General features: G+C 35.8%; 1 protein-coding gene across 7 annotated transcripts in view; it reads right to left on the bottom strand.

Annotated features, from left to right (window-relative positions):
• Positions 1-730: 730 nt before the first annotated feature.
• Positions 731-25,686, bottom strand: part of PCGF5 (polycomb group ring finger 5) — a 58,204-nt gene continuing 33,248 nt past the window's right edge. For 4 of the 7 annotated variants that reach the window (XM_048946961.1, XM_048946960.1, XM_048946965.1 and 1 more), the window contains 8 exons: positions 23,550-23,646; positions 18,029-18,084; positions 17,845-17,904; positions 16,557-16,705; positions 15,871-15,969; positions 14,419-14,508; positions 12,548-12,607; positions 731-10,261 (listed from right to left, as the gene is read on the bottom strand). In XM_048946961.1, the coding sequence (XP_048802918.1) occupies positions 10,214-10,261; positions 12,548-12,607; positions 14,419-14,508; positions 15,871-15,969; positions 16,557-16,705; positions 17,845-17,904; positions 18,029-18,084; positions 23,550-23,646 (659 nt within the window). In that variant the 3' untranslated portion in view covers positions 731-10,213. The remainder of the gene's footprint in view (positions 10,262-12,547; positions 12,608-14,418; positions 14,509-15,870; positions 15,970-16,556; positions 16,706-17,844; positions 17,905-18,028; positions 18,085-23,549; positions 23,647-25,686) is intronic. The other 3 variants (XM_048946962.1, XM_048946963.1, XM_048946964.1) reach the window with 3 other exon arrangements.

Below are 25,686 nucleotides of genomic sequence, written 5' to 3'. Positions count from 1 at the left end.
GAAGAAGGTCCCAAGGAGAGCCAGAGAAGCTGTGCCCCTGTTGCTGACACACAGCAACAAATACCACCACATGACGGCTCTTGTGCTTCTGACAACCCCAAACCAGCCATGGGAAGCATGCTGCATTTAAGCATATGTAAGCATTGCAACATACCATGTATGCCTTCATACTTGGAGATCTAGCAGCTGCTACCTTTTTTCTGCTGTCATCTTGAAGAATTTTACGAGAAGATGCCAAGTGCTCATTGTCGCAGGTCATTTTAACCAGCAACCATTTATATGATTTCCTAATCTGAAACATATATCTCTAATCTCAAGGGGTGGTAGCACAGCTTTCACAGCAGCATCTTGGGTAAAAAAAAAAATAATCCAACTTCTCTTGAATAACATCTCTTCCTCTTTTGTTTTTCATCTCAGTAACTCAGCATGAGTGTGTATTTTACAGATTGGAGCACCAATTCAGTCAACTTTGGTGTTCGGCCGGCTTTGTACCCACTAAGATTAATGGTAACACTCTCTACGACATTAATGTGAACAAAATCAGGCTGTGTAAGTGCATTTTTTTTTTCTTTCCTACCAGGTGAAACATTTCTGCATTCCATTTTCTGCTCTGCATTCTGTGAGTTGATAGCATACTTCCATGATTATATATATATCATATATATCTATGAAGACATAAAGCCAGCCAAAGGTTTTAATTGAAAGTATTATAAAAAATTAGAGAAAAAAGTCAGATAAAACCAGAGATTTTTTATTGCACAAAATAAATTATATAGAAACAATGCAACAAAACAATTCTTATTGTAGGCTGCACAACAGATGTCACAACATGGATATATTTATTGCTTTGAGAAAGGAGCAATTCAGTGCTAGTAAGCAGATTAGTTATACTTCTTGCTCATCTATATTTTTCATAGAATTAATCCAACTGGGCTAGAGGCATCTTGCAGCACATGAGCCATACCAAACTGTAATTTGTTATCAGCAGTTATAAAGGTGCTGTGAACATTCTTGACATTAGCGTGAAGCACTCGATTTAACATTGCTGGTACTGAACCTTATTGGTAGGTAGATCATCGGAAATATTACAGATCAATTATATTTAGTACACAAGATTCCAAAAGGTCCATTTACACAGTTTGCACAAGCTACTGCACTAAAATAAGCCTCGCTAACACATGTGGAGATGCACTTTCAAACAGGCACATGCCACTCCACGTGGCGGAGTAACTGAGAGGAACAGCAGCACTCTGCCAAAATGGAACTTAATGCCAGCATTCTCTTCACCGCACTGTAGAACTGCTCACTACTGCTAACTCAGTTAGAGCCCTCTCTTTTCTTTTTTTTCCCCCAATGACCACCACTCAGTTTCTGAGGATTTTAGCACGGATTTAAACAATATTCATTTGGTGAATTAAATTTTACTGGGTGAAATTTACAGAGCTCTAAAATCCTTTGAACCCAACCTATTTGTCTCTTTAAGAAACAAAAGGTTGCAATCTTGCATTGCTTTCATTGCTCACATGGATTGAAGTTTTTAAATGCTACTTTGCAGAACCTGAGATGTTGACCCCCAGTGAATTCATATATATAAATTACTAAAAATGATAAAACATTCAATATTCAAATGGTAAAACACATTAGAAACTGATCACTGACAGGTCTTTGTGAAGCATGCACTTTAATGAGAGGGTGGCACAACCAAAGTTTGCTGTCTCTACTTATTTCACAACTCCACAAGTTTTTACTCAACTGAGTTCATACCACTGAGTCTACTGCTAGCGTAGGCCATTGGATCTAGTACTAGATAGTATTAGATACTGAACAAGCCAAGAATGAAAGGAAACTCAGTGAGGAGGAGGGACATCCGGGCCATTTCAAGTCTTAGCTACAATGAAGGACAAGCAAAGTAACTCCTCTGATGGCTTCCACCACTGGGAAGATCCTGGAGAATCCCACTGAAATTAAATAGATGTGAACTATACACAAACCGTAAACCAATACGCTCATTGCTCTCTACTAGTACTTCACTAAAATTCCTTGCTTTACTTTCTCTTTTTTAAACTATGTAAATCCCCTGTGCAGAATCAAAACACATTAAATCCACTATGCAGAATTTAAATAGATAAGGATGAAGTTTCAATGGTCCTTACAACACTACAAGAAATTAATTATTCTGAATTTAAGAAAAATACTATTTGTACAGGTGCTCAGATACTTTAGTGATGCAAACATATCCCATGCATGTACCTGGCTGTAGCTTCCTCCAGAGAAGTTTTATTGTCTGGAAGAACTGTACTTCAAATACCATCTGTAAATGTAAATATATTTACATATAAATCTTTGTAGGTTTGATAAAATGCAAATGAATAACCAAATATACCCTAAAAACATCCATTAAACACGAACACCACAAAAAAAATTGTTAGCATTTTCATAATCATTATGAAGTAGTAATGATATACGGCAGGATGAAGCTAATATCAAAGATGAAGAACAGCACCACCAACCTATGTTTTGCAGTCGGGTTTCTGATCGGACAGAATATGTAATGGCATAGTCAGACACGCTGCATTCCATTAAGGTAAGAAATGCATTTAGCCCAGCTGTACTAACTATACAGCTTCACACGGAAGAAACATTCCATAAATCAACAGAAAACACATCTGAGCACAAAAAATAAAACATGTAAGTGATTTTCTAAGCAGCATTTTGTATTTTTTTTCCAAAACATTAACATAGATAATGGACCGATTAAATATCTACAAGTGCTTTTCCTTTACAAAAATACATATATTTTTCATAGTAGGATAGACTGTCATTAACAATGACCTGTGTTTTTTCACTTCAATTTGAATGATTTATAAGCTAAGTTTTACAACCACAAAAAGGTTTATTTGTAATATGATGTTACCACTTTTGACAAAAAGCTTAAAACATTTTATATTTTAAAACAAATTAGCAACATAACATCACAATATGTTCTATGAGCTCCTAAGTACTGTGAGGGCTGTAACATTAAAAACTGATAGCTACTGATCAAACGCAAGGAAGCATTAGGACATTATTACTGCTCACCATAGGCTCCTTTCTTATCGTAACTTGGCTCACAGCTTATATAAGGACACTTAGGCCCCCATCCCAAAAAAATTCCATTCAGACTAACACTATTCAGCAGCCTGGACCAACTATTCCGGATCTGCATTAATTAAAAATGAAGGAAAAAAAAAAAAAAAAAAAAAAGTTTTTTTCCTCTCAACAGTTGAGTCTGCAATAAGGGAAAAAAAAATAAAAATGAGACACTGCTTCATGCTTACTCTAAGTTTGTATTTGAGGAGAAATGACTATCAGTAAGTATTCAGATCAAAATGTTTCAGAGTCAGCTAAATAATTAAACTGCTCTGTTACTTTCCAGTGCAGCTAATCATTATCCTGGAAAAGAAAATGAAGGTATTGAGATTTCTTTATTCTATCTTGCTCTGCACAACAACTGACTTCTTGCTAACCAAAGGTCTCACATTGAGTACAGCAATGCCTTTTGCTAAAAAAATATGTATAAAAATCTGTAAAACAACCTTAGTATCTTCCCATTATCCTCCAAGTCTGCCCTTTCCACCCTCCAAAATAACACTGAACTACAGCTAGAAAACCCCAAAGTAGCCTGGTGAATATTTTGTGCTTCGGAAGGTTCACAGGGCTGACAGCACACTGAAGTATTTTGTCAGTTCACAGGCCAGGTATAGCTGACACATCAGTAATACAAGCCTTCACACTCCTCTTTTCCAACATTAGTTATACCCACAGAGCCGCCTGCAGTGCGCCAGCTCAACCTGTACACTAATCCCACTTGCGCTGCCTGCTTTGTTCTGGGACTGCTGGGTGTGTGGTGCAGCACATCCCCAGGCAGGGAGCTCCTCTCTGCCAGCCCCAAGGCTAATTCTCACCACTGCACTGCAAGAACGTGGCACTGCCTCACTCACACCAGTTTCTGGGTGGCTTACCTTTGATGTTAAGTAAGTCCCTTGAAACTACTAGGCAATCAGATTATCCATAAAAATAGTTTATTTCTCTTTTAATTTTTTTTTTTTTAATGAACAAACTAAGTATCCGACGGCAAAGAATAATTTTGAATCAATCAGTAAGTTATATTTTTCAGAAAGAAAGGAGCATGTTTCATTTTACTGCATCAAAATTCATGAGACAACAGCAAGAACGTCTATTTACTCAATATGCTATAATACAAAACACAATTTGAGGAGTAGAATACCATCAGAAAATATGTGCCTTGCACTCTGATAATAAACATCTTTATTACAACTTCATTTGTAGCACAAATCTCAGTATGTTAACTAGCAGCACAAATGTGTCATTGCAGCAATTTTGTTTATGGTACAGCAATTGTCTTCCACTCACTCTTATGAAAAATGCACAGTAACTGCTCCTATCCGTCTCACCCTGTCAATTGCCACATTAGTAACCCTGTCAGAAGTATTTGATAAAAATACATGCAAAATTTACTTCAAAGAAAAGTGTGTGTCATAGTTCAGATAAACATGCAAATTCCAACCAATGCCTCTCTTTGGTTAAAACTAATGTAACTGCAGAAGATTACACTTGCAGACGTTCCAGTACACCTCACCCATCCTGAGCCTACAGAAGGAGGTTCTGGTTCCCTACAAGTAAAACAGGTAGCCAGGACCTTCCCACCAGCCTATAGAGCTCTTCCATTCCACAGTCACATCCCACCACTGCACAGATCTACATCTCTTACAAGAGAATGAAACAACATCCTTACACTGCTGCATTAGCAAGCCACCTGAATTCAGAAGATTTATGGCACATACCTGGGCTGCAAGGATCCCTATTAGAAATCCCTTACTAAATGACCTGTTCTGGAACCTGCTGTTTTTACCTGATCTACAGACAGCATAGTAGTGGGGAAAAAAAAAACTCAACAGGTAGATCTGCTCATGAAGAAAAATGCTACCATTATAAGATAATCATCTAGGGGACACTCCTACAAAAGGATGCTTCAACTGAGGTCTGAAGGCTGGATTTCCCACATGCCATAAAAGTGGTGGTAAGTGAGAAGGTGGAACCTTTTCACTTTTCCTTTAGTGCTGATCAAAGCTCGTATCTTGGAATCCATCCTGGAACACGCTCCAGTAGATGGCAATCCTTCTTCAAACAGGTATCTCTAGCTGAACACCACATGGAAGCATGACCTTGTTCAGACTGGCTATGAAGGATTCAAAGCGCAGAACTGTGAAAAACTCACCAAAATCCAGCAGAGACTAACTTAATCCCAAAAGAAAACGTGAATTTCTTTGGCATTAAGCACTTGTTTTCTCATCATGGTGGCACCTGATTCTTGGCACCTTGTTCTAAGACATACAATGGTGTTCCAGAGTGTCACCAACTGCTTCCCAGAGCTAGGAAACGGATGCTCTGGAGCTTTTTTTTGACTTGATTAAAGCATGCCCATAAACCTTCTATCCTAACAGTCAGCATTTTGGTATCTGTACTGCAAAAGGAGGTCTCTGTCACATACTCTAGGATTGTTTTGCTTTGCTTTCATCTGCAAACTCTTTTCCAAGAAGGTTCCAAGTTCTTCTGAGAATCTCCATTCTCCTCAGTTTTATTTATTAAATGATTATTACACAGGAAGACCAGAAGACTTGCAGAATATAACTGTGAAAGGACACTTCAAATGTTCTTCCAAATTATTAGGGGCTGTACCTATGTGAATGCCCCTCTGCGAGGACAGATGAATTAGCACATTATTCCTCTGCAACTATTCACTTCCTTGAACATATTTCATTCTTACCTCTTCTAAGCAAATATAGACAAGTATGATTATGCTATGTATTTGACCAGTAATTTATGTAGCCCCTCAGCCTGTTTGTTTTGCTATGTAAGACTGGTTTTGAACAATTACCTGTTCTGCAGAATTTCCATCAGACATAATACCTGGCAGAGCTGGAGGCTATTCCTTCTGTTGCAAACGAAAGGAACAACACAATTCAGAGACTGGTTCAGTGAAAGGACTATAAACAATGGTACCTTTTGTTATTTCAGAAAGCAGCAGAGGAGGAGAAATTCCTTTCTTCTCTAACAAAGTCATGCCTAACAATTGCACATAGAAGGGAAGAGATGGAAACTCTGGACCATTGCTTTGTCTGCAGTGGAGAAAAGTCTACCTTTATGCCTAAAGGGAATGCGATCAGTCTCTTTCCACCTATAGATATACTGGAACTGCTTTTGATAACTGCAGAAGAGAGAAGTACAATCACATCTTTGGAGCCTAGGAGAAAAAAAGATTCAGAATTCAAGGTCACCTCATAGAGAAAATGAAATAATTTCAATATGAAAGTATTCTTTTCACACAGTTTCTACTGAGATAGACAATTTGAAATTGAAAATAATAACACTTATTTTTCTGCTTGTTTCATGTGAAAGAAGGCTTCTCAATACAGAGTGATTATGAAATATTTTTTGAAATATTTGAAAATACTAAGACCACCGATAAGATAGAGAAGCAAAGATTACCCTGCCAAATACAAATAATGAGTTTAAAAGATATTCTGTATTAATAATCAGGCACTTTATATAATATTTGCAGTAAAGTCAAAATAATACTTTTTAGAGCTTTTCTTTGCATAATAGCTGCAAGCTAGCTAAGTATGCACAATACTCATTGCATACTGCTAGGACCCAAGTCCCAGAAACACTCGTGAGCAGTAACTACATAGTGATGAGTCACTTAAGAAAATTACAGCAATCTTATTTAGTATTTTATCCAAATAAATGTCTTTTATAGCACTACGCTCTCAACTACATGCAGTGTATTAATGCACAATGGAAGATGCATTTCTAGATTACTGAATTCCCTACTGTTGGAGATCTTATAGGACCTCACCTGTAAATTTTACCTTACAGTTTGTTGCTGAACAAATGCAGCATACATTAATGTCCAATGAAAAACTGCTTCAAACGTTCATTAATAAGTTACCCCAGAGTGAAAAGCAGATAAATGTTTTCAATTTCAGGGAAAAAAAAAGCACCAAATGTGCTAAATAAGAGATAGCAAGGTTAGGCAGTAGAGTGGATATATATATATATTTCTTTTTGGTCTTATTCCTCTGCAGCTAGGTTCTGGCAGTATGAAAAAGTTCAGCAAGTGTGACTGTACACAGTAATCATCTCAGTGATGGAATAGGTTTAGCTTTAATGAAATGCTTATTCCACTTACTCTACCTTTGGCACATAGGAACCTGTATGTGCAATCTTCCTATGCTGTTCAGATATCTTTAATTGGCACAAAGGAATCAAATATGCCTATATGTAGATACATGGCACATATGTACTACAGAGAAGAGAAAAAATTCCTCTAAGAAAGTCAATGCCTGTGTTAAACAAGCTGCCCAGTTAAGATACGTATTTCACTGGTGTTTTGCTGGTACAAAAACTATTAAACTAGAACAGCACTCAAGAGTTTTGCCATTAAATCAGAAATGCATTAATTGTAGGTAGTTGTCTAGACTATACACATTTAAAAGCATTTAAAGGCATAATTCTTAGCTGGGAACACTGAATCATGTATGTCTATGATTTCCATGCTTAAAATGAAGATTTGCCTTCTGTAATCTAGCTTAAAGTTTCATCAAGAAAATACCATGAATTGCCAGTATCCAATTCTGATCAAGACAAACTCACAGTTCTCTGAACTGTGACTACAGAAAGTCATCAGACAGTCAAATCCTCTGTTGGGATGTCATTTAAAAGCCACTATGAAGTAGACTAGATTTTGAGGGTCCCGTTAGCTGGATGCAGACTTCTATGTAAGGTAACTAAAAATGGATTAAAATTGATGTGCTGTTTTTTTTTTTTTCCCCCCCACCAAATCTGTTCAAATTTGTCAAACCAGCAAAAGTTGAGAAAAAAGGGTCCTCCAGATCAAGCAGAAATTATGCTTAAGAGTCCTAATGCTAGTTTTGTAATAAAACAAAACAGGCATTTTATGTTAAGTGAATCTACAGTGAAAATTCTGGTATAAAAACACATGAAGTATATAAAAATCGTAAGGTGTCATTTGCATGTGCATGTCAATATTTACAAATAATATCTATTTCTACCATACAAAACAATTGTATATAACAAAGATAGCAATGACTTGCACTTAGAATGAATGCTCTGATCTGACAAGCTGCTCCACGTACACAGATGAGCAGGGCCCTCCCAACGCAGAGAGTGTGGCTGTTTCTGTGAAGCAGCACCTCACAGCTCAGGTGGGCAAAAAGATGACCACTTCCTGCAGCCCACAGGTGCACTTGTTCCCACAACAGCATGGGCAAAAGAACGCCCATGCCAGTCGGCACGTTATGCCTGCAGAACAGAGCAGCAGCTTCCTTAACGTTTTGCTTCCCCAGGTTCACTGGCATCTGCACAATATGTGCAACCTTGACCTGCAATGGCAGGTTTCCTAAACAGACTGCTACTGACAGCATCGCTATTTCGGCATGACGTATGGGCTTCGGAGTGCAGTGGTGGGACTTAACCCAACAATACAGGGATTCTTCAAGTCATCAATGTTAGAACTCCTGCAAGTACTAAAAGGCTCAAATTTAATCCACAACATGTGTGTTTCTCCTACAGAAACATCACAACATACGTGAATACACATTTACAAAGAAGTTACAGCTGTGTTTCCACCTTTTATACTTGATCCCATGGTAGACAAGACCGAATTTTCACTTTGTCCTACCCAAGTATGATTAGAGTAGTTTCTGAAACACTAATTTGGTTCCTTTCTGATGTATGCAGAAGGCTTAAGGACATAAATAGCTATCTACAATACTAGTGGGTGTGCACTAAAAAGAATTATATAAAAGGTGCTGAACTACAGTTATCTCCACAGCTTTTGAAGTAAAAAACTCATTTGACTTGTAAGCAGAGCAAGACAACGGAAGACTACAGAAAACATGCGCATTATTATGCCCCCTGCAACATTACCAGAAACCTCAATAAACATTCTATACCAGAATGATTACACTTGCAGTACCTAAGGCAACAATCACTCTTTTATCCAGCACTATCAGGTCTCAGGAAAAAAACAATGACCTGAAGAATTATTTTGGTCAGACTGCTCATCTTCAGTATTGTATTGCCTCTAATTCTATGGAAATAATTGTACGATGAGACTTCAACTAGTGAAACATTTCTACAATGAATTCTACACTCCAGATGCTCTCAAGAGAGATGTGTAGCTATATGTTATTTTTTTCTTAAGCTTATTATAAACCTTTACCCAATCTTAAAAGGAAGTGCTTACCACAAAATGCAGTAACTACATATAGATTCTGCCTTGACTGTAACCTCACGATGAAATTTATTTCATAGACAGATGATTTTAACTTCATTTCTATAAAGATTTTATTAAAAGAAATGTTATCTGACTAGAAGCCATTTTCCAAAGAAAAGCCCTATCCCGAATTCCAACCTTTAGGGTAGCCACAAAAAAGTGCAATCATGAAAGCTGCAATGCTTTTAAGCAATACTGGTAGAATCTATTTAGACTATTTAAAATTCCTTTTTCGAATTATCATGTTCTACACTTTTGTTAAAGGTACACTGCAAAAGGACCATTGCACACTCATGAGTGAGCTATACCTGGACCCATAAGAAGCTTATTGAGAAAAAGGTAGTGGCCCAACAACCACTTCTCTAAATATATTTTCTATACAAAATATTTTCAAAGTATAATCCTTACCTATTTGTACAGTACTCTATGATTTAAACAACGATATTCAGTAAAATAGTAAGCATGTGAAACTGCAACACCACATGGAATGAGCACTCTGCCATTTTGCTAGTGTGATCAATACGAGGACCAGAAGGATTTTCTAACACGCAAGCAAAAATATTACAGAGGTTTTGAATCTTGACTGTACACTTCATGATTTTGGCTATGACTTGCAGCACACATAAAATTCACAAATATCTTATGCACATTTCAGTAGCAGAATGGCACTTGGCTTGCTCTAATAGAAACAACAAAGATGCAGTTGACAATTTTAAGAAAGACAATGTCCTTATTTGCATGCTGAAAATCTGGTTGTGTCCCCCTAATCCAGGCACATCCATTCATTGTGCAATCTGTCGATGGGTAAACAAATAGTGCAGGATTCATCACAATGAGATTTGGCCCTTTGGTCTAACCGAAGTCAATTCTAGGTCGATACTGAAGTACCATAGGGTAAGACTAAAAACAAAAACAAGAGAAAAACAACAACAAAGACAAGAATAACATGAAGATACGATTCATTAAAAATACAAAAGAAATGCTATTAAATTTTACCTTAAGAGCAGTAAGAACTTATTCTTCAAACATATATATAGAACTATTTCAAATATAAATAAAATGATTGCAATATACATTTCAGCAATTCCACTGCTGTACTTCAAAGCTATCTTAGTTCTTAATCAGCTATAATTATTTGTTTTGAACATAAAATTCTTACATCTAACTTTTACATATTTAGTAACTTTTATGGTTTATGACAAATATGTTGTATTATTCAAACATCTTTTATTTGTGCTGCTGTGGCTGAGAACAAGCAATTTTTAACTTTTATACTATGTAAAATAAGGTCCATTTACAGATGAAGCACATAGTTCCACTTTTAAATATACAGAGATTCCCATAGGCATGGCAGTAGTTAGCACTAGTTAAATGGAGCTAGGTTCCTTTGGTATTAAATAATAAAGAAGGAATCAGATAAAATTGCTGTCAACTGATGTACTCAAACAATAAAGAGTAACGCTTTTCCCTCCCTGAAATCCAAAGTCCTCAACTTCATAATTAATGATACATATTCAGTAGTTATTACTGGGGGGGAAGGGGAGGGGAGGGGAAGTTAATAATGTAATGGAATCCCTGAATTGGCTGTTGTGGTAACAGAGGGTTTCCAAAAAGTGTTGTGGAATAGCTGAGCACCTGCTGCCAGAAGTCCTGTTAACATCTCATTTTTATCAATCTTTCAGCATTTCATTGAAGATGTTTTCCTCTTACCTTAGTGATCTGTTTTGATTGCAAATAAAACAGGCTAATCTTATTGACTCAGAAACTGTATGGGCCTCTGCCACAGAGCATGGCTAATTTAAGTCTTGATTTTTCCCAATTTGGAAACAAACAATAAAAAACTGCATCCTTCAAATGCAAGATGGATGAACTTCAGGTACCAAGAAAGAAAGAGATCACTGCAGAGACCTTCACAGCTTAACAGATTTTTGTGTCAGGGCAGAAATAATCAGCAGAACTAAACGCGACCATAGTTGCTGGTGATTTACAAACCAGAGCACAGAGAAATCAAAACATAAAAGCAGAGGTACTCAACAGCAGCAAGAGCATTTAGGAAGAGAAGACATGGAACACCATGTGTAGTCTGCATTAGCAATTAACAAATGTATTTGCAGACCAAATGACTTAGTCCCTGATTTTTTCCACACAGGACATGACTATATTATTTAAATACTATTTCGCTTGTTCCTTTTTCAGAACAAATATTTTGATTGTATAAATTGTATCTAAAAGCAGTCGGTTCTAACTGGAAGTCCATACAGGCAGAGACAAAGCAGTCACCTCACTGAATAACGCATCATGCAAACCTTCTTCACTAAGTGTTTTTGCAAGACTGAATACTACTTTGAAAAACTACAAACTGTACAGACAAAAATGAAATAGGTTGGAGAGATTCTAATTACTGTAAAACAGATCACTCCCATCCATAGTGAGAGCAATGCTCAATCATTAATTTTTTGCTCAAGAAAAATTTTTATTTCAGACTTTCAAAGCAATTTTTAGAAGAAAGTTCGACTGAATATTACCAATGAGCAAACTGAAATACTGTTCACTGTCCCTAGAGGTGCTTAAGAAATATGAAGATGTGGTACTTAGGGATATGGTTTAGTGGGCACTATTACTAGCAGGTGGATGGTTGGACTAGATGATCTTAAGAGGTCTTTTCCAATCTTTATGATTTTTGATATATACTGAAAAAAAATACCAAACTGATCAATGAGATTTAGGAATCAACTTCAATTTGCAATTTCTCTATTTGTTTAAAAAGAAAATATGAATTGTCATAAAGATACAAAACCACCAATACAGTCTTTTTTGTTTCACTCCCTTCAGTTTTGGTCCTCAGTCAGTGGTTGCCCAATGCTACCTATCAGAAATATGAGATAGGAAGGCGGACGACACTTCCATACTGATGCAACTATCAGCCTAAAGAATGAAGTAAGGTAACTGACCTAACGGAAAATAAAAGATAGAAGTCTTACATTTTAAACCTACAAAACCTGGTAATTTGAATATGTTCTATTAATTTAATTAAGCTTTCTTTCAATGAACAAAAGTGCTCAAGTCTTTCTGGTGGTATTTTTGAACTTTGTAATAAGGTATCATAAAAATTCTAGTTTTGATTATAACTGTAGTGTTTACAGGACCTTTTTGACTGTAATATGTACAGTCGTGAGTGCCTCTTACCTGATAAAAAGTGCCATCCTGTGAGTAGACTTGCGAAGATGAGCAGTTCTGACACCGAAACTGCGAAGGAGATGATTTTCTGATCAGATAAGAGGCATCCACAGCTGGACATAGACATTTACCTTTCCTTTTTTTAAAAACTCAGTTGTAAAGTTTAAAATTTATTTCCTTGTTTGAAACAAGAAAGACTTCTCTAATGAATAAGTGGATATTCCACTTAACTGCTCTACCTCTTGCAAGGTCCAGAGGTGTGCCAGTAAAAGCTGGTGGCAAATAGTACCAAAGATAAAAATAAAGGATTTACTTGATCTTCATCCAAAGGAAGAGAATTAATTAGCATTGCAACTACTGTTATTTTAGAAGACCCAACACAGTTAACAAAAACAAAATTAGAAAAGCCCAGATGTTACTGGTTTTATCATCAGCACAATTTTTACAAGATTTAGACTGTCATCTCTGACTTCAGGGGAATTACTTAAAACCACATAAAAGAAAAGACGAACACACAGCTGACATACCATATATATAAACATAACTTACAAATCTAAGCAAGAGCTGTCAACTCCTCTACTTATTTAAGGTTAAAATGATAATTCTGAGATTTAAAAAAAAAAAATTAACCAGTACAAATAGTGTCCTTTCTGTCAAGATGACAGTTACTGCTGCTTACAAATGACTGCAAGGACCAAAGGTCCATTTGTAAGCAGGGGTTGCAGGATTAAGTTTTAGGAAAAGAATTCCATTATTACTGAAGTTGTTCCCTCAAAATTTCCTACGAGTACAGCCAATGCTAATAAAAGATAAAGTAGCAAGGCAAACAGACACTGCTGTTTTCAAGGCAGTACTGGAAAAATGGTACTCACTGATGCAACTCTGGGGTTTCAGTAACTGTCAAATTCCAGTGCGATACAACGTTCAAATTTAACTAACAATTGCCTATACATAACTCTCTTAATTCCTATGAAATATGTCTTGATTTTTCTCACATAAGGTAAAAATCAAGAAACTTGCGAATTATTAATTCCAAAGTGTGCTTAATCCCATCTTCTCTGTCCACTTCCCACTGCATTTTAAATCTGAGTATACAGATTAATAAATTATGTTAACTGCTTAAATTTATCACTCCTCCAGTATAACCTCTACTGGCAGCGGCAGGCAACAAACTTGCTCATAGCATTAAGCAATAAGGAGAAAAAGCAATGAACAGCTGGATATAAACAAATGGATACATTTAAAAAACAAGAGAAAAAATGGAGATATGAGCCCTAACAAAATCTACTAGGTATACAGGACAACATTGTCTACTAAATTAAGCAAAGGCATACCTGAAAGAAAGGTGTTCAAGTAAGTGAAGAATTGCAGTTCTAAAATGCATGCACACAATAAGGAAAACCCATCTAGCTGTATTACCTGATTGTTAGTCTTTGTTATACAGTGCAACTAAAAACTCACTGAAACAACCATAAACCAATCAGGTTGCTCCAATAATTTGCCAGTGTTACAGTTCATTACTGACTGAATAAAAGAGATTCTAAATAAAGAACTGCTGTACGCAGATTCGTAAATATTGTGACGTAAAGTGTCACTAACAGGAAACTTGCAGAAAATCTGGAAAAAGATTACTTAAAATTCTGAGCAGACCTTTCATGCAAACTTTGTATACCTTTCAGTTTTAAGCTTCACAATCTACATTTGCTGCAGGTTTTCCACTCACTACATATTTTCTCACATAATAAATACAGAAAACATGCAAAACATATCTTTAAGGACGGGTCTTTTTGAAGGGTCACAGAAGATATTTTGTATCAAGCTATGAAAGCATGTAATAAGAATCCCCAAACACCATTTATTAGTAATAGAACAGCATTTACATTTTCGCCTCTTAGTCTCCATCTTGTCATATAGATGAATTCCATAGTATGATCCTTTCCCATGATTTCTCCATTGCATAGTACATCCAGCTTAAAATACAACAGAACAAATGGTAAGACAAACTGATGTAAAAATTAATGACTAAATGAACTTTCAAGAGCATCTCTGAGAACTAAGCCCAGAATTTCTCTTACTGTAAAAAGCTTAATAAATACAACATATTGACAACAGGCTATTTCGTACAGTAGTGTTCCAATTTACTTTTTCAGTGAAGTTTTAGTCAGGATGAAAATGTTCTAAACTAAGTAGGAAATTATCAGTAGACAAATCTTGTACATATTTACCAATACTACACAGCATTTCTCTGAAGAGAAAGTCATATGTTGGTTAGTGAAGGCCTTTTTGCTACATCAATGCTCTTTCAAAACCAAACATACAAAATCCGGGTGTTGTAATTCTCATCTTTAAAAAATAAATTATGAACTAACTTTAAATGTTCTCATTTAAAAATAACTATAATTACAATGAAAAATGCATGTAAACAGACATGTTTCTTCATTATCTGGAAGGACTAAGGGCATAAGAAAAAATAAGTACTTCTCTTACTGTAAAAGATATTACAGCATTCACTGAAAATCTATGACTATTCTTTCATTACAATAGCCATAATGCTTTCCTGCTTTCAAGAGGAAAAAGAAATAAAAAAATTTTAAGTAAGTAGGCACCACATAATGCATGACCGTAAGATGTCAGAGATAGATTAAATCAATGTAGAACAAAACCAGTGACACCAAAATGGCTGGCTGGAACATCGTAATACTGTGACAACTCTGCAACAACCTATACACCTCATCTTACTCAGCCCTACCTCTGACTGAAACTGGGATGCTGCTGTTCATTAAAGGAAGCCTAATGTGTGGAGTCATTGAGTTCTGTATGAGAACTGACTGAATTCAAAACTCCTGTATCCCTGAGAAGAAGGAAAATTCATGCAGGAGTTTCAGGCTCCCTATCTCAACTCTACATCACAACTTCTACCATGTCAACAAGTCCCCCCAGGAAACAGTTCTGGCCAAAATCAAATCACACACAGAGAAAAGATATGTCTCTTTCTCTATTAAATTCTGGAAATGGCATATTTAAAAAAAAAAAAAAAAAAAAAAGTATCTTCCTCTCAAAAAATTCAGATAGTATTTTTGTCACTTCTCCTAAGGACTGGATTCTTACTACAACTGCATGAGCTCTACCATTAGCAACTTCTAGTCATTGTGATAAACAACTCCACTTCTAGTCATTGTGATAAACAACTTCTCACTTAAGGGCAGAAAATATACCTTAGAATATTGAAGAATACTTAGTGTAAACTCACGCATAAATATGGCTCAATTTCATTTTAAAAAATACCACTTTGCAATTAAATAAAAACATAAGCAACACTCTTCCAAATGTACCTCATAAGAACTTGGAAGTTTTAATTTTAAGCTGAGAAACTTTTTGATAGTTCCCACGGTCACTCGAGTAGAGCAGCGGATAAATTTCTTCATTAAACCCTAAAGCGACAACAGAAGAGAAAAACATGTTAGAAATTACAGAACCATGCCTTCTCATTTTTCATTAAATAGCATGTAAGCAATTTCCAGTCCAAGGACAGCTGTAAGAAATCTTTTTTCCCAATCAGTAACCATTTTTACTCTCTCTCTTCTAACTCATAATAGCATTGTAGCTTCATTCCTGTTCACGTCTTTACAAGATTTGGGTTCCAGTCATTCAGTACACAACTTACACGAGAAGTAGTTTCATGTTGGCATGTTAAGACAACTATCCTGAAAGCATGAAACAGCTCTTTCACAACTAACTTCTAAAGCAACTCCACAGTATGCCATAATCTGCTGCATGAAGCAGTTATTTACCACTGAAGATGGAAGATATTGGAGCTACAAAAAAATACATCCACAATAATCAATAGATAATGCCATGAAATTCTTATAAAATTCCATGATGCACTGAAACACCTCAAACAAAAGAGAGTAACTAAAGGTACAATCAAGACAGGTCAATGTTGTTTCACTAAAATGTATTGTTATAGAATGATTTAGTTCCAAGAACAATACCACCACAGATTATCATTAGGACTCACTTTTACTACATTGTCTCCGGACTGCCCATTGTTGCGTAAACAGTCGAGGCAGATGGCGATCTGTGGGTCACTCCTGTGATAGTCTTTATCTTCTTCATTTTCATCACACTCCTCATCAACCTTGGGTTTATCAGTTTTGGGGCTTTCTTCTGTAGAATATGAAGATCATCATTTAAGTGTAAAACAAAAGTCACAGTGCCAACAAACACTTATTGATGTAATACTTAATATTCAAGAGCATATTTTCCTTCATATTAACTTTGCAATTTTAATTTTGTGTATTCTTAAATTGATCAATTATAACCTATGAAAATGAAGTTTTACTACTGACATTCTGAAGTAAAATGCACAACAGATTCCTGTGTGATAGGAAATAATGTGCCCCTAATAGTTAATGCTGTCTACTGTTGTTTGCGTCCACTAATTTTTAAAGGCTGCAACCATGAACGTATCAAATGCAAACCCACTCTATGGTGTGGCAGCTCACTTCCAGAAAACACTGCTTGTAAATATACAATGGAACAACTAACATCAGCACCTGGAACATGCATAATTAACACATATTAACTGTCTACTGTAATAACAGGAGAGACAAGTTCCTGAAATATTACTGTGAAGTAAAGCAAAGGAGCTTTTCAAAAGGTATTCTAAAAGCCCAAATCATGTAGGCTATGGTATCAAAACCCTGAAGTAAAATCAAAGGGGCTTCAAAAACAGATGTCCTTCTCACTTGGCAGCTTAATAATGAACTCTCAAAGTTCATGGGTCAACTACCAAAAAAAAAAAAAAGAAAAAAAAAAAAGAAAAAGCAATTTGAAATCTACATGAAACAATTGTTTAGAATGTGTGGAAAACTGTTTTACTACTTGCCGTTAGTAATTCTTGACAACCTCCTACTTAACAGCTGGTCAAATTCAGTATCACAAAATAATCTGTAAAAAATGCTCAAGCAGTTCTACATTTTACTCTATGTAATATGAAAAAAAATTAAGAATTCAAATGAAAATTGCATGAATGATGACTGGGAGGGCTTAGGGAAATGCAAGCAAAAATAGCAGTTAAAGAGCTAGTGCTGTAAATCAACTGGTTAAAAGGTGGGCAGTAGTAAATAAAAGTGCAGATGACACTTAGAAAGATTTTAGGAGTTTGTGCATTATCTTTGAATTCAGTAATAATAAAAAGTACATGCATGAACATTTGAAGAATCAGGGCTTGATGAGGAGCTGTGACATTACCTAACATACATGTGGGGAAGAGAAAAAAAATATAAAATAAAAAAAGTCATCACCTTGCCCATTTTCTTGAGGTTTATTTTTCTTCCAAAACTCAATCTCTCGCTGCAGTTCCTCTAGTTAACACCAAAAAAACAGTAATATGAATTTTAAAATCAGAAATACAGACACAGCGTTAGAAACAGTCATATTCCCTCCATCACCCCAAGCAAGTACCCAAAACCAAATCAGAAAACTTACGTTCTCGAAGTCCAGGCACCAGCTTAAATATAATTTCCTCTAAGGTGTTATCCAGCCTTTCAAGGGGAGAAAATACATTTCACATTAAGTAGAAACTTGCATTTTAAATATTTTTAGCCTTTAAACAACAAACACGTTTTTAATAGTAAAATGAATTGCATATTTCTAGTAAATAATACATCATGGAAAAAACAGCTGATTTTAGCTTTAGAGGAAAAAAACATGCATTAAAGATTATCTGAATTACCGCTCAAATGGATTTCTTCTTCAAATTACCAAGAAATTCACTTTCTAACAGATAAAAAGTAAAGGAAAGGGAAAAAACATTCTGACAGATTTTTGTTGTTTCTGTGTTACACTGAATGAATTATGCTGTCAAAAAGAAAAAATTAGAAAAGTAATACCAAATTTTAAAGACCGAGTAATGCAGAACAAGCATGGAAACTATAAATTTCAGTATCATATTGATTTTAAGTAGGTGTAGACATCCCTTGTAATACATTTTAAGAAAGCTGAACAGATTCCCTACTCACGATAAAACATACAAATCAATCTGGGCAGGATAAGGAAGCTCACACAGCATCCACTCTGCCCTGGCTAGAAACCACAATGTAATAACTTCCTTTGGTATATTTTTAATTGCCCTGATTTGTCTTCTCAATAATGATATGTATCTGTACCTCTATACATACATACTTATATTTGTATATATACATACAAATGTGTACACACCATTAATAACACACACTAGGTCTGCTATAAAGCACGTGACAATTCACTACCTCTTGTCTGCTAGAAGTGACAAAGTAAGATGACCCAAAGATTTTAAAGTCGAGGAACACTGAGAAGCATTTTAGTAGATAGTGATTCACTTCTTAAATACACCAGCATTCCAGCTTCTTTTCTCTACACTATTTGCATTTGTAATCTAAAGTTTACAAATAGGCATATTAACCAGTCATCTATTTTGAGACCAGTTCTCTGTGTCACTTCTTGGAGACAATCGTATCATAGGAATATTTATATTTAAGCTACTACTGTATTCCATTTTTCAACTGTTTCTTCTTGTAAAGACAAAAAAAAAAAAAAAAAAAAAAAATCCAGGTGAAGCAGACTGTTCCTAAAGCAAAGATGCATAGAGAGCACTTTCTCATGGATAAGAAGGAAAACAAAGTCGTATGACATCAAAGCACTTTCTGAATAGAGAAACTGTAGGTCTACTTTTCCAAATGGTATGTTATCTCTTCCAGCCTCTCAAGATCAAACACAACTAGATGGTACTGCTTTCTTTAAAGTCCCCAAAGCAGAGCATTGGGAACTTGTGAATCTATCCAGGAAATGGAAAATATACTAGATTTGGAAACAATTCCACTTTGCAAGAAAGTTCTAATCTTCATAACTTACTCATTTAGAAAAATTTGGACTTCAAAGGAGAATCACACTGTACTTAATTCAAAAATCCTGTTAACCATTCCTTATGATGGTGCATACATGCTGTTTTTTCTACATTTATTACTGAGAAATTCCATTTTTAATTTTTTAACTGATCTTCAATGGCTCAAAAGAAAAGTCAATGTCAGTGCTATCACAGCAAGAAACCTGTGTATTTAGCAATTACAATGCTAGCACCATGCACTCATACTCTACTTGACAACCATTTTCTTCGAAAAAGCAAACTAAATGAACTTCTTCTTCCTAATGAAGAAGAAACACTAATTAGAGGAAAATATCCCTATGGCTACAGAGAAAAAAGTAGAAAAAAATAACACCTACCCGATCTTAAAGTGCATGGAAACTAACTATAAATTATAATAATAAACCTAGGAAATTATAAAAATATTCTCAATTTCAGGTGCTTTCAACAGTGTTCCTATCCTCCAAGCCTATGAGAACTCAAAAAGAGATTTTGTATTTTGCATCAAAGTCATTCCAAAATGAAATTACTTGGCCTAACTCTGAAGTTGCTCAGTCATTTAGTATGATACTTCCTGCTGAGGCCAAACTGAGAACCGTTTATGTTTTAGACACCTCTTTGCACCCCCACATCTTCCAACCATCAGAACAGCCTGTATGGCAAGAAGAACCAAGTATTTATGCTAGCTTTGAATAGTTCCCGTCTCTCCCACCTTCTGTAATAAATGTGTTCTATGAACAAAGCATAATAACTGTTAATTATCTGAAGTGAAACAAATGAAGGCATCAGTCAGGAGAACTTGCATCCAAGTCAGCTTGCTAAGAAGTGCATCTTCATAGTATGACCAACCCAAACACTACTGAATGTTGGTAAAATTGATAACACAGAATTCTTCTAAATTTGGAAGGTGAATTCCAAAATTTAATACTCTTCCCATATTTTCAGTTTGGAGTTCAGAGTTGAATTTCAGACTCAGCCTTTTAGTTTCAACAGCCTTTCCATACTGCCAACTGAAAGATACATCTAAATAACTCAAGACAGTTATGAAGTTTACTCATAATTGAGTTTATAAAAGAGTTTATGAAGTATGTCTCAAAGATCTCAGATTAAAATACTACTTAGGGTGCCATTTCTCAGAAACTCGCTGCACTCCTCAGCAACGATGGGGCTTGTCTCTAAGTCAAAGTATAATGTGTGTATAATGTTACACAGGCAACATCCAAAAAAGATGTCATTACACTGTTATTCTGATTACTAGTTCAGCAAATGTTTAGAAGTGCTTCATAAAACGCAACCAGCAAACATACTTACATGCAGTTTGTTGGAAAATTGATCCAGTTAGTTACTCTAGAAGCAGTTTCAGGAAATAATTATGAGGAAAACAGGTTTTTCCTCGTTTCTGGCTTGTGAGCTTAATTTCTCACCCTTTTAGCTCTTCTTACTTAAAGCACATTACTATTTTACTAAACATCTACTAGACATTTTCTAAAATATTTTTCTAGCTCACCTGTAATAATCCTGTCAGAATAAAAGATGTACTTCTAGAACATTTCTGCTTCCAATATTTACTCTGTACAACCATCTCCTGTTATGGCAGACAAAATGCTCCTGATACTGATAGGAGATTAGAAATATACATGTGGAAAACATCTACAACAAACCCTTTTAGCTCTACCTCTCCAAAAACATTTGGATCACAAAGACTTCAGCTAATGGTACAACCTAGAGTTGCTGGATTTACTCTTTCTCACCTACTGTCTTGGCATCTATCTGAAACACACATCTGTCACAAAAATCAAAGCAAAATACAGCAAATTGTAGCAAACACCAGTAAACTAGGAAATAATACCACCTCTAGTAAACTCCAGGTGTAAATATTTATTTTAGCACTGACACAATAGTATTTCTTCCTGAGTTCACAACAGTGCTACAAACTACATAAATCTCAAAGAAAAATTGTACCCTCTGAATGTATTGTTCTTGGTGGTACAAGTTGTACAAAAGACAAAAGGCAACTGTGAGAAGGAGGCAAGGCTTCCTTAGGACCAATCAGTAACATGAAATTATGATTTTAAGCACTGGAATGAGACATTCAGGATAACCTTAACTGAGCAAACAGTGATTAGTTTTAGTTGTTTTCATTGCATATGCAGTGACCAGGACACAGCTAGTTTCCTTTTTATTGCTTTGGTTTATCTGAAGTCCTCTGAAGATCTAGCTCATTTAATTCCTTTTTAAGCTAAAAAAAAATAAAATCTCAAAAGATATTCTATGAAAAATAAACAAATAATCAGATCTCACAGGCATGCTCATGCTGCCATTTTCTCTGACTCTCCCAGTGTCTGGCCAGTTAAGTTTATTATTTGAATAATCCAAATTTAGGCCCCCAAAAAATCATGTGAAAGACCAACTAAAAAATATCTCCCCTAAAACTTGTGGGATCACATCTGGTGACACGTATATGAAAGACACAAAGTATAAAATGTACGAAGACTGAGCCTATAAAGGTATTCTAAGAATTAAAATCCAAAGAAAACAGATCAAGAGAGCAAAAACAGCTTGTACTAATTTATACAATTAGTAATTAAAATTATTCACATCCAGTAGTCCCATAAAATCACAGCTAATACATCGTTATAAACCAGAAGATCCCAGCATACAGTAACAAAGTGCCCTCAAGACAACTTCCAGAAATTCTCATGCTCATAGCAAAGTGAAAGTTCAAACTTAAAAGGACAATACACTGTCCCTAGCAGTGAACACTTCTATCCATTGGTGGGTGGGAAGTGTACTTCAGCACTTTTGTTTATTCACAAATCATCATCATTATGCAAATAGCAAAAATACAGTAATATGATATAACTAGCAAAAAGGTGAAGAGTTTAAATCCCTTCTAAGGTCTGCAATAAAATTTTTAACGACTGCTGTGGTTATCAAACATCAAGAGAAAAGTGAATGTTAAATAGAAATCCAGCTAACTTATTTTTGAATCTACTTCATTAAATATGACTAAAAGAAACAAACAAAAATCTCCCTTTCATAGAATCACAGAATTGCTTGGGTTGGAAGGGACCTCAAGAATCATCAAGCTTCAATTCCCCTGCGGCAGGCAAGGCCACCAACCTCCATATCTTATACTAGACTAGACTGCCCAGGGGCCCATTCAACCTGGCTTTGATGTACCCTAAAACTACTTTTAGTACTTCAGAAACTGTTCACCTGCCTTCATAGCCCTGTACTGATATCCTGTCATCTTTCTTGCAGGATTTCCTCATGTTTTAAACTCTGCTTAACACATGTGGACTTCCAGCACACATACTATGGAAAGCAGGTAAGTCTGTAACCTTGAGAAAAGATGAGAATGGGTTGGAACGAGGGTGGGACGAGGCTGGTTCCTAAAATGATGACATTTTAGGAAAATGTGAATTTTTACTTAAAATGACATTTCTTGATTTCTCTAGGATAGCTATCACTTTGCATTTCTACATATTGTAACAACTTACACATCTTGTCCTAACAATTATTTTTCTTGAAATTCTGCATTCTCTTTTGGTGATATAGAAACTAACATCCAAGAATGGGCATTTTCAGTGTCAAAATCATCTCTTATGCTTATCCTGACTGATCAGCAGATAACAATACAGATTGGCAAGTATACCCCTTCGGTTATTCAGTTATTTGCATGACCCTTTTTATACAACACTGGAAGAACAGAAGGGTTTAACACAGTTTGAAATCTCCTAAATTGTTGAGGAGGGGAAGGAAAGAAAGAAAGACTATTAATAAAGTTTGTAATCATGTAAAGCATAGAAGGTTTCTGCTTCACTTATTTATTTAATAGAGGCTTTAAAATACTTTAATTTGTACAATATACCCGAGCCTTGCTGCAATTTTTCTTTGTCTTTCCTCCTTAAATTATACGTGAAAAATTCCAGTCTGCTACAAGATGAGAAACTGACAATCCCTGGTCAAACACAGTTGACTCATTTTACAAACAGGCAAAAAAATTAATTTCATTTTAGAACAATAATATTTAGAGCTTTTTTGTTTGGTTGTTTTAATTTTTGTGTCCTTTCACGTCAGCAAAGTTGTGTAATGTCATCTCACCTTAACATTTCTAGTGGGTTGGTCTCGTGCACTTGGTTGCCACACCTGGGACAGTCATTGCTGTCTTCAAAGTGCTGAACAATGCAAGTCTTACAAACTGAGGGACAAAAAAGAAAGAAAAAGAAGTTAGGCCAAGATCTAAGTAGTATTCCTTGAACACAACCTAATGATGCCAGCTAACTAAGCTAACTACTTCATGTATCAAAGATGAAGGAGTATTATTTTAAAGCACTAATTGCTTTACACTTCTTGTTCCTCAAAGCGATAGCCAGCTCTGCAATGTCTTTGTAAGAGAAAAGTTCACAGAAACTCTACACTGGTTCAAAGCAGTGATGTTTGCCTTTGGACAGAAATTACAGAAAATACTTAATACTTGAATATTATCATGAAAAAAAGAAAACAGAGTCATGGCCATGACAAACTCAGAGCAACAATCTGAATTTAAAATCCAATGAAATGGAAACTACAGAAGGTGCTGCACTACTGTTGCTTTCAAATGATTAATTGCATCCTATAGATTTTACTGCCATTATTAAGAAAACGTAACTGGAGCTGACAAGAACAAATACATCTGCTATTATTAATGCATTATAACATTCAGGATGGAAATAATATCTATGCTCTGTTTATTATTACTTAAAGTGAAACGAGAGCTGCAACTCATCAGCAAATGGACTAAAAAAAATAAATGGATTGCTGCAACTGCAGTATGTTTTCTACTGAAACACTAATTTCTTTCATCACTTACCTAACGAACTAATAGCACCACTAAAGTGAGCTGGTAAGCTCTAATATGACAGTCTTTAAGGACAATCTTGTTGGGTTTTGTTGTTTGTTTTAAACAAATGTCACCTAATATGCTCAGTCTGCACTTATCTGCCTTAGAATGCCCAGAAGAGTTATTACACGTCAGCTGACTCTGATAATGCAATGATATTACATGTCAGCTGAGTCTGTGTAGGCACAGGTTTTTCCAAAGTGGTTTCAGACACTGACTGAAAGGCATGAACTTCATAGTTTTGGTTGCATGGCTCAGCGTGGTTCCTGGCACTCTCCCCAAGTGAAACAGCTCCAGCAGTGCTGCATACATGGTAGATCACTGATGATCTGGTAAAAGGAGTCCAGAAAGCCCCTAAGTGCTGCCAACCAAGTCACAGAACAGAATGGCCTGGGTTGAAAAGGACCATGTAATTTCATCTAATTTCAACCCCCCTTCTATGTCCAGGGAGTGAAGCATGGCCCTCTGCAGACAGGAACCTCCAAACAGAGATGCACAAAAGCTCAGTTCAACCCTTAGGACATGAGTGCATTTCTTCTTAAACCAAAGGTGTGAAGTATTTAGCACTGGCATACAGATGAAGGAACTTGTAATCACAGAACTCACCTTATGTCACAGAATTTTTGTAATTTGTTAAATTACTGCACTCAATTGATTTTAGCACGTTTCCTAACGCATCCACAGGGTAAGAAATCCACTACAGAATACTGAGTGCGATGTTTTGTACCAACAAGATCCCTTTACTTTTCTATATACTTTTTGTAACTAATATTCAGAAAAAAATCACATTGCATTTCACGTGCAGCTGGATAGCAGGGTGCTTGATGCCCTGAGGTCAACCAAGCGACACAAGTGGCAATCAGTCACAGATGAAGCAACTTCACTTTCCCTAAGTCATAGTTTTTGAACAGATGTAGCTACAAGACATAATGCACTGCAAAAACATACACTAGGGCACAAATAGAAGCCTGAGACCTGAACTACTTACAAACAGACCACACCATTTGAGTTTGTATAAATGTGCAGACACATTTTCATTAGTTGGTCAAACAACATAACTCAATACCCTCCAAAAACAATCTAGCCCACCTTCAAATACTAGTTACTATAATTTTACTTTCTTGATACTTTAGTAGGACTGAAGATTGCCCCCCAGAAATGGCTCCAGAACACGCAAAGCCATTTGAATTGGAAAAAGAAACAAAAAACAAGCAACACCCAATAGCACTGATGACTACAAATTTTGATATAGTCTTCAGGAGAAAGGTAGGATGAAATGAGCTTGCCTTTCTGAACCAGGCACTTTCAGCATCAAGTCATTAATTCATCTTGTTATTCTCCAGCAAGCAGAAACAAGTC

This window comes from Lagopus muta, chromosome 5 (genome assembly GCF_023343835.1).
Source record: "Lagopus muta isolate bLagMut1 chromosome 5, bLagMut1 primary, whole genome shotgun sequence".
In the NCBI taxonomy this organism is placed as follows: domain Eukaryota; kingdom Metazoa; phylum Chordata; class Aves; order Galliformes; family Phasianidae; genus Lagopus; species Lagopus muta.
The sequence above is the reverse complement of the archived record's forward strand: the minus strand, read 5'-3'. Positions and strand labels throughout refer to the sequence as shown.